Below are 16,705 nucleotides of genomic sequence, written 5' to 3' on the forward strand. Positions count from 1 at the left end.
CAACAAGATGCCAGCAGACCGGTAATGCCACGACCACGTGGCAACATATAGATTAATAGAAATGGGTTGAGTTAAGTTATAAGAGCTAGCTAGCAGGAAGCCTGACCCATAGGCCATACAGTTTATAACTAATATAAGCCTCTCAGTATTTATAAGTGGCTGTAGGACCTTGGGGCCAGGCAGGACCGAGAAACTTTCCCCTACAAAACACCTTTAATCCCAGCATTTAGGAGGCAGAGGCAGCCTGGACTACAGAGCAAGTCCCAGGACAGGCTCCAAAGCTACACAGAGAAACTCTGTCTCAATAAAACAAAACAAAAAACGGTTACTAAATGATTAGTATCCTAGAGAAAATGGGGCAAAGCACAAAAATACCTGAGATGGGGTTGGTAGAACACTGTAATTTACACCAATGAATCAAACAGAAGGCCTGGCATGGGACACACCTATAACCCCAGCATTTGAGAGGCAGAAGCAAAATCGCTGCAAGCCAACCAACCAGAGTTATATACATAGTGAAACCCTGTCTCAACATTACAAAACAAAACAAATAGAAATTTTAGAACTGGAAGCTATAATACCTTCCTCTGGAAGAGCAGTCAGTGAACTTAATCACTTGGTCATCTCTGCAGCTCCCTAAAATGCTGGAGGTTTTTTGTTTTATTTTGAAGTTCTTTGCATTTTAAGCACTTTGCATTGAAGTTCTGTTGTTAGCAGGGTATGATTATGGCCTATAACCCCAACAACGTTGGAATGTTGAGGCATTAAGGTGTGGTGGTATTGTATTCCCTAAAATATTGTGTACCCTAATAAACTTATCTGGGGTCAGAGAACAGAAAAGCCACTAGATACTTAGGATAGGCAGTGGTAGCACACACCTTTAATCCTAGCATTCCAGAGGCAGAAATCCATCTGTTCAAGGATACAGCCAAGCATGGTGACTCACGCCTTTAATCCCAGAAAGCGAGCCTTTAATCCCAGGGAGTGATGGTAGAAAGCAGAAAGGTATATAAGGCATGAGGACCAGAAATGAAATGAAATGAAATAGAGCCATGGCTGGGGATGCACCTGAGGATGGAGTGCTTGCTTATCAAGTGCCAAGGCCCTGGCACCACATACACACAAAAGATTTCTAAACAATGACTGTGTTGTTTTCTCTTATTTTAAAATTATGTACTATTTTTTTTCCTTAGCTGAACATTGTGGTACACGCCTTTAATTCCAACACTCAGAAAGCAGGGACAAACGGATCTTCTTGAGTTTAAGACCTGTCTGGTATACATAAAGTTTCAGGACCGCCAACACTACATAAAGAGACTCTATCTCAAAATAAAATCACAAAAACAAAACTTCCTTGTCCTCAAAACTAAAAAAAAAAAAAAAAAAAAAAAAAAAAAAAAAAAAAAAAAGCCTAGCCAGTATTTCCTTTGTGTTTATCCATGAGATAACATCAGATTTTTTTTTTTTTACTATGGAGATAATATCTCTTTATTAGTTTTGGAAACTCTACTCATCTGTTGTAGAATATTAGTTGAAGATGTGTTACATTTATTTATGCTGTGGAACATTTGTTTAGTGATGTAAAGATGTGCTGCATTCTTTTATGTTGCATTTAACTATGAAGCTGTGTTACTTAGGCTGTCTAAAACACCTGGTTAGTCTAATAAAGAGCTGAACGGCCAATAGCTAGGCAGGAGAGAGAAATAAGAGGGGCTGCCAGGCAGCGACAACATAAAGGGGAACAAATGGAGGAGCAAAAAAGGAGGGGAGGAGGATGTCAAGGGCCAGCCACCCAGCCAGACGCGGAATAAGAAGGAAAAATATACAGAAACAGAGAAAAGTAAAAGCCCAGAGGCAAAAGGTAGACAGGATAATTTGAGGTAAGAAAAGCTGGCTAGAAATAAGCCAAGCTAAGGGCAGGCATTCATAAGAAAGAAGGCTCCGTGTATTTATTTGGGAGCTGGGTGGCGGACTCCCAAAGAGTCAATGAATAAAGAGTAAAAACAAAAAAAACTACAATCATCCTTTACTTAGGTTCTTCTGAGGCTCTAGTCAAACATATATTAGCACTTTTTGTCAGTTCTTTGTGTGTTTCTTGGTCTTCATGTTATCATCCTTCTTTTCCATTGTTCACTCTAACTTCTATTGACCTCTTTTGTCTAATGTGCTATTAAATGCACCTTAATTAGTGCTTAATTTTAGATACTGTAACTTCCATTTTAGTTCCAGGAGATGAGAAGCCCTCTTCTGGCATCTCTGGGCACATGGTACACAGACATGCACATAGGCAAAAAACACACAGTATTTTTTAAAATTATCAGAATTTTGTATTTAACAGTTTGGGATATAGTTCAGTGACAAAAATGAATGTCCCCACTGCCCTCTCCCCAAAAAAGGAGGTAAAATAAAACTAATTATAAAGAAAAATTTTATGGTGTTCATCTCAAACCAAGTATTCTTCTGAGCACTGCTACTACATTTCAATATAAAGCCAGAACACCAAAAAACTAGGTCAGTATGTTAGCTCCTTAAAACTTTCAAGAATTCCATCCCATTCCTAACCACCTCTGGAAATACTGGTTTGTAACATTATGTATATCTTCCAAATGTTGATGTATTTTTATTTATATAGTATATACCATCAGAAAGTTCTCCTAGGAAGCTGTTTCACAAAGGCAGATAAAGCTTCTCAAAATTTGAAGTCACATAAAACTCAAATTTTATCATCAGCAACATTTTAGCTGTTCTCCTTGAAATGGCTGATTAGAGAAACATCACATGAGGCTAGTGGTGGTGATGGTAGCGGTGGTGGTACACGCCTTTAATCTCAGCACTCTGTGAGTTCGAGGCGAGTCTGGTCTACAAAGCAAGTTCTAAAACAGCCACAGCTATACAGAGAAATTCTGTTAAAAAAAGAAGTATCATGTGTGACAAATATCTAAATGACTTTTCTAGTAAAAATATCCCATCAACATTTAGCTCACAAGTCTAAAGTGAAGCACATTTTTGTTTCAGACAACCTTCATACATTAGATTGCAAAGTATTTTATGCATACTTCTCATTTTATCCCACAAACTGAGAAGATGTGCATTTAAGGCATAATCAAACTAGCAAGCCAGGTGTGGTGGCATACACATTTGTGATACCAGCACCTGAAAAGCTGAAGGGAAGGGAAACAAGTTTCAAGCCAGTATGGACCACATAATGAGTTCCAGACCAACTTGGACTATGCAATACTAAGAACCTGTCTCAAAAACAAACAACAGAAGAAACAACAGTTAGAATAAGTGAAATTGTGGTGGTGAAGAACACAATGACTATTGCTATACTAGTCTTGCTAGGTATCTGGTTTTATCCATCTATTGCTTCTACATCATGAATACAAATGTCAAAACACTTATAAAAAGAAATAATGCCTTGTCAAACAGCTTGATTCTTTGAAAATCAACACTGAAGTAAATCAACTGGTAATACCATTATGTCAGTTCACATAAAGGGCCAAAAAACTAACTACACACAAGTATAAAAGTTACATCGCTGCCCCCTCCAAGTTACATCTAAAAGAAAGAAATAAATAAATAAATAAATAGAAAAGGTTACATCTAAAAAGGCCTTTAAGCTAAACAGTGGTATAAGGCTTTAAACCCAGCACTCAAGAGACAGAACCTCGCAGCTCTCTCTGAGTTTGAGGACAGCCTGATCTACACAGCAAGTTTCAGGCCTGTCAGGGTTACATGGGAAGACCTAGTATTAAAAAAAAAAAAAAAGAAACAAACAAACAAACAAAAATTAAAGGGTTTTTTAAAGCTTGTCCTCTTAGTCAGGCATGACAGCATATCTAATCCCAGAAGAAGTAGGTAAATCTCTGAGCTTGAGGTCAGCCTGGTTTTCTGAGTAAGTTCCAGGACAGCCAGAGCTACACAGAGAAACCTTGTCTCAAAGAACCCAATAAACAAACAAATAAGTTAAAATAAATAAATAAATGCTTGTCCTCTTCGAGTTTAAACATTGCTTATAGTCTTACATTATCACATCTGCAGCATATAGAAGCAATAAAATATTTTACTAGTACCAGAAAAAATTTAATTTGCCTTCCTTTGGTTTTTAAGATTAAGAAAATTAGGTAACGACAGGTAGTGGTGGCACACACCTTTAATCCCAGCACTCAGGAAGCAGAGGCAGGCGGATCTCTGAGTTCAAGACCAGCCTGGTCTACAGAGTGAGTTTCACGACAGCCAGAGCTGTTACACAGAGAAATTCTTTCTCAAAAAAAGTAAAAAGAGAGAGAGAGAGAGAGAGAGAGAGAGAGAGAGAGAGAGAGAGAGAGAGAAGGAGAAGAAGAAGAAGAAGAAGAAGAAGAAGAAGAAGAAGAAGAAGAAGAAGAAGAAAAAGAAGGAGAAAAAGCCAGGCAGTGATGGCGCACGCCTTTAATCCCAGCACTTGGGATTAAAATGAGTTCGAGGCCAGCCTGGTCTACAGAGTGAGATCCAGGACAGGCACCAAAGGTACACAGAGAAACCGTTTGAAAACAAACAAACAAAAACAAGAAAGAAAGATAGATAAGGTAACAAAGCATTTACCAGTTAAGTACAAACTTCAAAATATTTACCTAGTGTTTTCCTGTCAGACTATGTAAGTACACTTACCCTCAAAGCCATCATATTTAGCCAACAAGACTTAAGATATAGAGATGTAGGCACACACTCCTACACATACAGGCAACATAGGCACACATGCTCACCCATACACACACACACACACACACACACACACACACACACACACACACAGGGAATATCCACATAAAGTGCTAAACAAACAAGGAAGCATTGGAAAGGTAAATAAGGAGGCTCCAGAAAGATATGAGGTAATAGTTAAGCAGTTTAAGAGAAGGGCTGTTACAAGAAGAGATAATAACATAAACCCCAGGAAACTTTCAGTGTATAATTATAAGCAGTGCAGTCAGAGCAGTGGGAGATACGGACAAGAACAGTGGAGATGGAAATGGAAAAGCATTAATTAGGTGACAGTCAGATGGAAACTATGAATGCTGGAAGGAGTCTGGACTACACTTTTAACAACACTCTTTTTTTTGCAAGAGAATAACTAATACATGTATTTGATAGCTGTGTATGACAGATGAACTGAATGTCTAGAGTCAGGAGCCAAAAAAAAGTTAAAATTAGGATTAGTTATTAAGAGAAACAGAAAAAAAGGTAATCTGACCTGGGCTAACTGGATGTGGGAGATGCAGAAAATGAATGAAGGCTAGCTCTTAACCCAAATAGTTAATGGACTGGGTAAATCAAAGAAGAACTGCTGAAAGAAGAACCTGTCTAAAATGTCACAAGCTCTAAGAGAAACACAGCCACTGTAGTGACTTTTAGTTGTAAATTCTTTCTAAGAATCAGGAGATAGTTGCCTCTATACCTAGCCTTTTTAAAAATTAGAAAATCATGGTTAGATATACTGTCAAGTTAATTAGAATCAGCATACTAAGCTCTTTTAAAAATTAGAAAATTATGGGTGAGATATACTGTCAAGTAACTGGAATCAGTAATATCTGAGTTGTAGGCATGATTTTTTTTTAAATTAAGCATGAGGGAAAGTATCAGGAATTATGCTATTTTTAGCATTATCTAAATAAACGTCTCAATATTAAGGAAATGTTACCTAATATTTCATTACTTTTTGTACTTTTTGCCAAAGCATATTATGTGTCAAGTCATTTCTGACACTTCCTTTAAAAGGGACATAACAAAAGAGGAAAAACTGCTACTGAACAATGTGTACATTTATAAACATTACATGGAGAAACTCCCAGAACAATATACGGCACTCCTTTATTTAAACCCTAAATTTTAGCCTAAAAACCAGAGTTACCATTAAAATTTTTTAAAGTAAAGCTCAAAAAGGTTGATTTGCCAGAACAGCTCAGTAAAAACTTGTAAGCTGAATTCTCCAATTCCATACTACCCAGCAATTTAATTGGCCATTTCTTTACAGCATAACACATGAAAAGACAGTATTCAAAATAAAACTGTATGGTCACTTATCCCTGAATTAAAACTGAGGAAAAGAACAAAATTTTTGGAAGAAATTTAAATCATGTGATTGCAGAAGTCTACTTGACAGCTCAAAAAGAAAGGTTTTTTAGCTTAGCAGAGGCAAGTGGATCTCTATGAGTTCAAGGCAAGCCTGGTCTACACAGTTACAGCTCCAGAACAGCCAGGCTACAGAGAGACCCTGTCTCAAAAGAAACAAGAAAGGAAAAATGAGGAAAGAAAAGTTAAAAAAAAAAAAAAAAGAAAGAAAGAAAGAAAGAAAGAAAGAAAGAAAGAAAGAAAGAAAGAAAGAAAAGGAAAAGAAAAAGGAAAACACTTAGGCTTTGAATAACAAAGACTGTCTGTCACAAGTATCACCATGGGTTCCAAAGGATCCAGCCATGCTAAATTACAAGTATGATCATTTTCTTATCCAAAAAGTAGTAATCATCAAATGCCAGTCTAAACATAGCATTTATTCTACTTATTCTATTCATCAGATCACCTAATAGGATTGATCTACTTATAAAGTTATTAATGTAGTTACATAGTATCAAGGTATATAGGTTTAACAAAGTTAAACACCTGATGACACAGAGCCTTTAAAAAAAAAAGTGGCTTGGGAGAGTTTAGCAGTTAAGAATTGCTGCTCTTGCAGTGCAAGAGTTCAGCTCTATCAGGCACAGTGGCACTTAATCCCACCACTCAGGAGGCAGAAGCAGGTGGATCTCTGAGTTCGAGGCCTGTCTGGTCTGCAGGGTGAGTTCCAAGACAGCTAGAGCTATTACACAGATAAAAACCTGTGGGGGGGGGGGGGGAATCAGTTCCCATCATCTATCTACTCAGGGCAGCTCACAACCACCTGTCATTACAGCTCCAGGGGATCCAGTGCCCTCTTCTGGCCTCTGCAGGCATCCATGTACCCACAAACATATACGTACTTTAAAATAAAGTCTTAAAACACACACACACACACACACACACACACACACACACACACACCAAAAAAAAAAAAATATGGCTAACTAAAAAAGAACTACACAGAGTGCACCCTGCTATGGTAGCACTTGGTATGTATGGCACATCTGTAGTCCTGGCACCCAGGAAGCTGCAGCCGAGCCTGGGCAACCCAGGGAAATTCCATCCCAAAACATGACAGCATGAAAGGAGGGAAAAGACAATAAATATATGCTCACTATGTCATAAACAGAATGATAGTATAGGGCATGGTAATATAAGGCTATAGACCCAACTATTAGAGAGAAAACCATGAGTTCCAGGATGGCCTGAGCTGCACTATGAGACTCCTGTCTCAAAAAGCTGTGTGTATGTGCATGCGTGCGTGCGTTTTAAAGGGCTGGGGCATAGATCAGGAACAGAATACTTGCCTAGCATGTGCCAGGCCCTGAGTTAGACTGCAGGAGAATTCTAAGTCTAAGGAAAGCCAGAGCTATATATACAAGACGCTGTTTGTTTTGTTTTGTTTTTCTGAAACAGGATCTTACTATGTAGTTCTGGCTGTCCTGGAACTCACTATGTAGATCAGACTGACCTCAAACACACAGACATCAACCTGACTCTGCCTCCTGAAATGCTGGGATCAAACTACTACAACTACAAACAACTACACCTCACTCATTTTTAAAATGACATTTGATGACAATTAGGCAACTAGTATAACATGGAAAACACTGTTAACACCATCCCAAAGCATTTAATTCTGCAAATGGACTTACACCAAGAAATAAGAAAATATTCTATGACTGACCTCTGAGGCTATGTATGCTTGTAAGTCAAAAACCATAAGAAGCCAGCAATGGGTTAAATACACAAATTAATGTGTAATCACTAAATTCCTGAAAAATAGTTACTTATTACAGAAAGTTCTTCAGAGATTTTCTGGTTTTGAAATCTGTTTTTTCTCCCCACTGAAAACAGATCACACAAAATCATTCTGATATATATATATGGACACATACACGCGCACGCACACACACAAATGTATGTATGTATGTATGTATGTATGTATTATAATTATGCAGTGTCCAGAAAAGTAGCTACAGCTCACATTTTAGTGCCTCTCTCTGGTGGTCTATTTTGTCTTTCTCTTTACTCATGAGTGTAAATGAGTGCACACACTAATCATGCAATGCTTTGAGTTTAACTCTGATCTAAAACATAATCAAGCCTAGTTTAGATGTTTAAGTATACCAATTCAAGGAAAGATGGTCTGGGATATATCCTAACCTTTGACTTGACTGGTATTTCTAAATATGAACTTTCATGCTCAGGTGTGCATGAATTCTATTTAAGAACAGCCTTACTTACAAAAGCTGGAATAATGAAGCAAGGAAATATGGAAAAAGTAGGGGACACCCCCAAAAAAAAAGAATCGCTACTTTTTGTAGGTCTTGGTAGTTCATTAGCATTCATTTTCTTATCTAAACTAAGAATGATGTCATAAACATCAGTTACTTTTCTGTTCCAGAAATGACATCATGTTTCTGACCTAGCTAACTAATACAAATCTTAAGAACTGACAAAATTGGATGAGATTTAATTATAGTAAAATACACATTTAAAGTGAGAAGTTATTTCTGATAAACACCCTTGAGTTATTTTCCAAAAATAATTAAAATGCCAGTGAGTTAGATAGTAAGTTGAAAACATCAGATTTGATATAACTGCATGTAAACAAAAAGAATTCAAGTTTTAAACTACAAATACCTTATTAAAACAATTTGTTTCTTAAAAAGAGAAAAGAAATAAATCTCAATTTTCAAGGAACTGAATTAGAGCAGTGAAACTTATCTGACTTTTACAATTCTTCCACTTATTTCTGAGATTACATTATCTATATTGAAACTTGAGATTTCCACTAATAACAGCATTAGATGAGATTTTTTCCATTACTCAAAACCCACCCATTCTTTAATGCCTTGATGGTTTAATCTGCAAAACGGTGCCTACTAGATGAGACCATAAACATATTAATAATGGAAAGTCAGCAAGTAGGCAGTGACACTGATAAATCTGTCCATGAATATTAAGCCAACCCATGCTAGTTTTAGGGGAAAAAAGTAATGATAGCCAGGCGGTGGTGGTGGTCCACGTCTTTAATCCCAGCAGTCGGGAGGCAGAGGCAGGCAGATGGATCTCTGTGAGTTTGAGGCCAGCCTGGTATACAGAGTGAGATCCAGGGCAGGCACCAAAACTACAAAGAGAAACCCTGGGGGGTTGAGGGGGGGGGGGAGAGTGATGTGCTTAAAAACAAGAGTAACTAGTTCCAATGTAGTTTCCTCCCATGTAACTACTGTTTTCTAAAAGTTGAACTGAATCAAGATTTCATTTTTCTATTTCTACAATACTGAAGACTGAATCTAGAGCCTCGAACATGCTACTCCTGTGCTCTACCACTGAGCTGTATCCTCAGCTCTTCTCTTTTAGAGACAGGGTCTCACCAAGTTGCCAGGGGCAGCCTTGAGCTCACTCTGTAGGCCAAGTAGGACTTAAACTTGCCCACCTGCCTCAGCCTCCCAAGTAGCTGGAATTTCAGATTTTCACACAAGGTCGGTTTTTTATTTTTCAATCATGTCGCATTCGTGACAACATTTTCCCCAAACTAACCGAAATTCCTAAAACTCAAAAATACAAAACCTGATGCATAGTGTTAAGTGAGATGTAGTTACCTGAAGCAAGCCTAACTTTCTATGCACGAAATAGAAATCTTCAGAGAAAGGAGTTCAGAAGCTGAAAGCCTTTCTAATTCACAATAGAGTTTTGTCCAATTAGACAACACTGAGTTTTATTGTTGCTGGAGCTGCAAGGGTAGACAGGCAATCTGCAGTAACTATTCCAACAGCTTCCATCAAGTTACATGCTACCACTGGAAGTAGTAGCAGTTAGGTCTCAAACAAAAAGACACACACACACATACAAACACAAAGGTACAAGCCTCACCATCAGAAATAAAGCCCATCATCACCTCTTCCGAGAAACAGTTCCCTTCCCCCACCTTTAAGTAGCCACTTAAGACTGCCAAGGAGATCCATTTCTTTATTAGCCAGTGCCCACTTGGGGCAATCGTACACCAAAGCTGCTCTGAAGGGCCTGCCCTAATCCCGTCTGAAACTGCTCAAGAGACTCAAGGGCTAGGATAAACCGGGTGGAAAAGAGCCGGATTCTTTCTGACACCTCTTCCACACTCACTCCCTCACCCCCTCCTCCAGCTCGCCCCTGTAGCCTATCATCCGGCACGAGGAACTGCCGGCTAGAGCCGCCGGTCATGCAGGAACTGCCGGCCAGAGCCGCTCAGGCAGCCCCAGGCCTCCGCCATACCAGGACTCCGGGAAGCACCGCCCAAACGTACCTCCCGACCGGCCGGCAGAGCGGACAGGCCTGGGGCGGGCCAGGCCCAGGCCTGCCCCCTCGGCGCCGCGCGGGCCGCCCGGGTCCGATCCCCATGCCGGTCCCGGGGCCAGACGGCGTGGCGGGGCCCCTCACCTGGATGACCTCGTTGACCTCCCGGATACATTCCACCATGTGCTGCAGGATCTGCTCGGCCGTGAGCACCTCGTAGCGGTAATCCTCCTCCTGCTCGTGCCCCGGGCCACCGCCGCCACCGCCGCCACCGCCACCTCCTCCAGGCCCCAGAGCGCTGCCGCCGCCGCCGCCCGTCTCCCCGCACAGCAGTCCGTCCCGCTCCCCGCCGACGCCCAGCCCGGGCTCCACCAGCTCCACCTCGCCCAGGTCCAGGTTATCATCGTCCGGCTCGTCCTCGTCGTCGTCCTCCTCCTCCTCGGCGCCGCTGTCCTCCTCGCTGCACTCCTCGTCCTCGTCGAACTCGTAGTTGTAGCCCTCGTCCGAGTCCATGGCGCGACGCGCGCGGGCCCGGCGGACGCTGGCCGCGGCGCGGAGAGGGCGGGGACGCCGAGGCCCCGGCTCTCGCTCCGGCTCCGGCTGCCGTCCGGACGCAGGCCTGGTTCCGGCCCCGTGGGCCGCGGCTGCTCCCCCGGTGCGGCGGTTGGAGGCGGGCGGCGGCGGCGGCCGGGAGGGCGCGGAGCAGGGCGGGAGGGAGCGCGGGGGCCGCTTGCTGCCCGCCTCAGTCAGACACCGCTCCGCTCCGGCCTCGGACGGAAAACAGTCCCCAGCGCCACCTCCGCGGCCGCTGCTACCGCTACTGAGCCAACAAAGGGGCGTGCGTCACCGCGCCGCGCTGCGTCACCGCGTCAGTCCTCTGTGCGTCACCGCGCCACGCCCCTTGGCCCCTGCGTAGTATACGGGGAGACCCCACGGCCGGGCCGGAGGAGGACGGGAACGCGGCGGCGCAGCGGTGGCCGGGCTGGCCTGAGAACCCGCAGGTCCTTGACGTGAGGAGGCTGAGGCCTTCCGGTCGCGGGGAGGGGCCCGGGGAGCGCCCAGGCAGAGGTTCTCGCCGCGGGCCTTCCTCGCTTCCGGGCCTCACCGACACTTCTCGCCCGCTCTGGCTAGTTCCGGAAAGCCATCTGCTGCTCAGCTAAAATCCCCGGTTGCCCGAGTCACTGCCTGGAAGGTGGTAGTACGCGGAAACTCCAAATTGTGTGACAGGTAGTTGGAGTGTTGCTCTCCACCGGTGTGGATCTGCAGTGGTTCTCGGGTCCCCTGACGTGACGTCATCGTAAAGAGACGTTTCCTGAACTCATCTTGACAAGCACTTCTTAAGGGTCCTAAACAATGTGAACGCCATGGCTTTCCTCAGTTGATCACTAAGGGCCTTCCAAAGATTAGTCCTAGTGCCCATGTTATAGCAGAAGCACATGAGGCTCTAAAACAGAAAGACAAGAATGTTTGTAGCCCTGTGGTGGCATGCTTGCCCATCATGCACAAAGGCCCCAGCAATGGAGCAGAAAGGCTTTCTGATACATACTGTATATTACATGCAATATAAAATACAGTAATGATTCCTGGAAACAATACAGGCAAACCACATCTACAAGGACCAAATGTAGCAAGAGAGACTGCTTATCTGGAGGTGGTGCAGAAGTGAGCTGTGTTGATGGATGGATAGTTAAACAGAGGAGGAGGGGAAGATGGCCTTGTTCAAAACAAGGTTCACGGTAGTTAGAACACTGAAAATTAAAACTCAATTGGTAAATGGGAAATATTGGGCAAATTAATTAGAGGTCATGACAAAGCATTTTATGCCTTTCCAACACTTGGCTTAACTTGTTTTATTTGCTTTGCACCTTGTAAACAGGACAGGAGAATCAGGGAATTGTTTGGAAGGGAGCAGAGGCATAAGAAGCCTCCTTCCGGTAACTTGAAGGATTGGCCAGACTGAAAACCTTTTAAAAGCTGAATCCTTAATTTATTGAAAGGTTTAGCAAGTACATACAGTGCTTAAGATATAGATTCCTTTTAGAAATTCACTTTGGAACATGAAATAGATATATATGCCTATATTTGTCTATTTTGTTTTTAAATGATCAAATTTATTTCCTTTTAAAAAAATACGTCTCTTTACTGAGTTGGGGGCATGGCATGTGGAGGTCAGAAGAGAACTCCTTGTGGGAGTCAGCTTGTTCTTCTCACTGGGTGGGCTCCAGGAGTAGGATTAAAGCCATCAGGCTTGGTGGAAAGTGCCTTTCTATACCCGCACAGCCTTTTTTTTTTTTTTACTTTTTTATTTTTTAAAATGTAGCTTTAACCCCTGACATTCCTGCCTCTGCCTCCCAAATGCTAGGAGACATGCACCACCATGCCCAGGTCAAATCAAAGTTCTTAACATCAGCTCTAGGTTATCTTGGTCCTTTGAGTCAGTGTTTCTGTTTAGCAATTATAAGTTGTTGTCACAACTGGGGCAAACCGCAGACACAAACACCCTCTGTTGTTCTCCATCCTCCTTGTGTTATACCTATGGACATAATTCAGTACCATTTGTGTGTTCATTACTTCTCTTGTTGTTGTAATAAAATAACAGAGAAAAGCAAGTTGAGGAAAGAGGGGATTGATTTGCTTCACAGTTTAAGAACAGGGTCTATCCTAGCAAGGAAAGCATGGTGACAGAAGTGTGAGGCAGCTAGTCACATTGCATTGTATCAGCAGTCAGGAAGCAGAAAGAGATGAATAATGGTGTCTAGATCACTTTCTCCTTCTTATTCAGTCTAGGACCCCAACCTATGGAATGTTACAGACCACATTTTTAGGGTCTTTCACCTTAATTATTGTGTCTAGAAAGTACCTCATAGACATGCCCATAGGTTGAGCTCCTAAATAATTCTTGGTCCAAAGTTGATGATATTAACCATAACAATTTGTCAAGACCTTTGCATCATCTTTCTTTTAATAGTACCCTACCCTCCACGTCTTCCTTTGGGTACTGAAATAGCTGGCCACAATCCAAAAAATGCTTAGCAATATGCATTCTGTTACTGAGTTTCAATCACAAAGCACAGCTGAACCCTCAGTACTACTCCCTGGTACTGTTACATTTTAAAATTTGTTTTGGTGCTTGGACCTACTCTTCATACCTTTACTAGTTTCCCAGACCTCCAACCCAGCAGTGTGTGTGGTGGTTCACACCTCTAATTCTAACAACTCTGGAGACTGAGGATTCAGTTTTGAAGCCACACAGCTTGGGCTCCATGGGGGCACCATATCTCAAACAAAAACCAACAACAACAAAATCCACTCCAAATTTGCCCTTTCCAGTCCTCCCAAAGCACATGAAATTAAGTTATAGTAAAATGTGAAAATATCAGGAAGGACCTTATGTAGTCGAAAGTTTCTCTGGTCCTGGCAGGCCCCATGGTCCTGCAGCCACTTATAAAATAATCACTCAGGCTGGGCGGTGGTAGTGCACGCCTTTAATCCCAGCACTTGGGAGGCAGAGCCAGGTGGATATCTGTAAGTTCAAGGCCAGCCTGGTCTACAGAGTGAGATCCAGGACAGGCACCAAAGCTACACAGAGAAACCCTGTCTTGAAACACCGCCCCCAAAAAAATCACTCAGAGCTTAATATTATTTACAAACTGTATGGCCTATGGTAGGCTTCTTGATAGCTAGCTCTTAACCCATTTCTATTAATCTGTAGTTGTGGCATTACTGGTTTGCTGGCATCTTGCTGCTCCTTTGGCGGCAGCTGGCATATCTCCCTCCTGTCCTTTCTTTTCTCCTTATATGTGCTTAGATTTCCCGCCTGACTCTAAGATGCCTTGCCATAGGCCAATGCAGCTTTATTTGTCAACCAATCAGAGCAACACATATTCACAACAAACAGAAAGACATCCCACAGCAAACATATTTGAAATTTTGATATTTGAAAATATCTACATCACTGAAATATGCTGAGCAGCTAAATACTATTAAGGATTAAAAACAGAAGGCAGATAAGGCAGGGAGCCCTGGGAATTATAGACCATCCTAAGATGTTTACATTAGGGCAGTGTTTCAAGCAGAAGAGTAAAACAATATGATCCTTGTTCTCAGAAAGGTAACTGGGTACTTCATATATCATGGGCTACAATGGCAACAGCTAATTATGAGACTATCTTGGAAATCCATCTGGAGAATAATAATAGCTTGAAATAGTTTATGGCACTGGAGATACAAGTGGTTAAGTCTGGGTGTACTTTAAAAGTAGACCCAACAGGTTCAGCAATGAGACCACCAGCATACCTCTGGATTCCTGACTGCAGTCACAGTGTGAGCCTCCTCACAGTCATGTTTTCCCTGCCATGGTAAGACTGTATCTGTTCAAACCATGAGCTAAAACAAACACTTCTTCCAATAGGTTGATTTTGTCAGCTAATTTTGTCACAGCAACAAGAAAAATGCTATAGAAAATTGGTACTGAGGTGCGGTAATGAGCCTGACTAGGTGGTTCTTGGGCTTTCAGGAGGAATTTGAAAGATTTTGGCACAGGAGACTCAAGAAAACTTAGAATATTGTAAGCAAAGCTTAAAGGGCCATTCTGGTGAGAGTTTGGAAGAAAGTAAAAAAAAAATACAGTGGAGGCCAGGCTCATGAGGTTTTGGAGAAGAATGAGACTCTTAATGTGCTAGAGGCCACTTGTGTTTGAGTCTAGCAAAGAACTTGAATACATTTTGTCCATGTCCTGAAATTTTTGAGTAAGACTGAATTCTTAGGTAATAGACTAACTTGTTTGGTAGTAGAAATTTCAAGACGGGTAACTTTCAGGCTATGGCACAGTTACTGCTCACAGGTCCAACCATGTGCAGGTCTTATACAGATAACCACAACTGCAGTTCATGAATGCAATGACTTTATCAAGTCCAGGAGATGACTTTTTGTTGCACATCTCCCCATTCTCTGGCTCTTACATTCATCCCTCCCCTTCTTCTGCAGTCACCCTTGAGCTTTAGATGAGATGGTACAGCTGTCCCATTTAGAATGAGCCTTTGAGGACCAGGAATGGAACGATGTGTTTTGATGTAGGGTTGACAAGTGGTAAAGTTGTGACAATCATCTCCATCATTAGTTTGACTATTTTGGGGGTCACCTAATGGACACACCTCTGGGCATAATCTTTGGAATGTCTTTAAGAAAGGTTTAACTGAAGAGGAAAGGCCAACTTAAATATGGGTGGCACTGTCCTGTGGACTGGAATTGGAATCCCACACTGAAGAATAAGGGGAAAGGAAGAAGGCAGCAAATACCAGCATTCACATTATCTGCTTCCTAACTGCAGAAGCAATATAACCAGTCACTTCATGCTCCTCCTACTGCCAGGCCTTCCTCTCCATTATACACCATATCCCCTCATGCCATAAGCCAAAATAAAGCCTTTCTTCAAAGGGGAAGATTGCTGCAATTTGACTGTGTTTATAGGGGAATCAAGGATGCCTACAAGATTTAGGGCTTGAGCAACGGAGACAGGTGGTAACAGTTACTGAAGCACATTGTTTTCCTATCAGGCATCAAGGTAGAGTTATTAAGTAGACAATTCCATGTACTAATGTTCAAAACAAAATAGAAAGAGTTAGATGTGGAGATAGGATTTTACAAGGGTTGACATCGACAGTACTGAGAAGCAGAATAGGATAATGGTAAGATACTTAAGCCGTGGAGGAGATAAGAGTGTACCTCTGCCTTGAGTTGCTGTCTGTAATCTTAAGAAAATTTTTGACTCTCTATGAGCTTTACTTCAGGGGATCATAACTCCTAGTCTCATAGAACTACTCATAGCAACAGAAGTATAGCTCTTTAATAGAACATTTGCCTAGCATGAGTGAAGCTCTAGGTACAATTCCCAGTAACACACACACACACACACACACACACACACACACACACACACACACACACCACTTGTATCAAAGGAAAAACTGCATTAAAGTTCCTAAGGCCAGATGCACACCTTTAATTCCAATATTTAGGAGGCAGACACAGTGGATCTTTGTGAATTTGAGACCTGTATGGTCTACTTATTGAATTCCAGTACAGCAGGGACTACCCAGTGAGATCCTTCCTCAGAGAATAAATAAAATATTAGAGTCAGTACCTAGCATATAGTTAAGTACTCACAAAATTACAACTTATAAAAATTGCCAAGGCGGTGGTGCATGCCTTTAATTCCATCACTTGGGAAGCAGAGGCAGGCAGATCATTGAGTTCAAGGCTAGCCTGGTCTACGTGAGTTCCAGGACAGCCAAGATTACAC

At 42.0% G+C, this 16,705-nt stretch overlaps 1 protein-coding gene across 1 annotated transcript in view; it reads right to left on the reverse strand.

Moving 5' to 3' along the window:
- The window catches only part of Arih1 (ariadne RBR E3 ubiquitin protein ligase 1), a 93,775-nt gene extending 82,542 nt beyond the window's left edge, over positions 1–11,233 (reverse strand). The window contains exon 1 of the mRNA XM_059268002.1: positions 10,549–11,233. Within this exon, the coding sequence (XP_059123985.1) occupies positions 10,549–10,917 (369 nt within the window). The 5' untranslated portion in view covers positions 10,918–11,233. The remainder of the gene's footprint in view (positions 1–10,548) is intronic.
- Positions 11,234–16,705: the final 5,472 nt, after the last annotated feature.

The sequence above is a fragment of the Peromyscus eremicus genome, chromosome 7 (genome assembly GCF_949786415.1).
Source record: "Peromyscus eremicus chromosome 7, PerEre_H2_v1, whole genome shotgun sequence".
NCBI lineage: Eukaryota > Metazoa > Chordata > Mammalia > Rodentia > Cricetidae > Peromyscus > Peromyscus eremicus.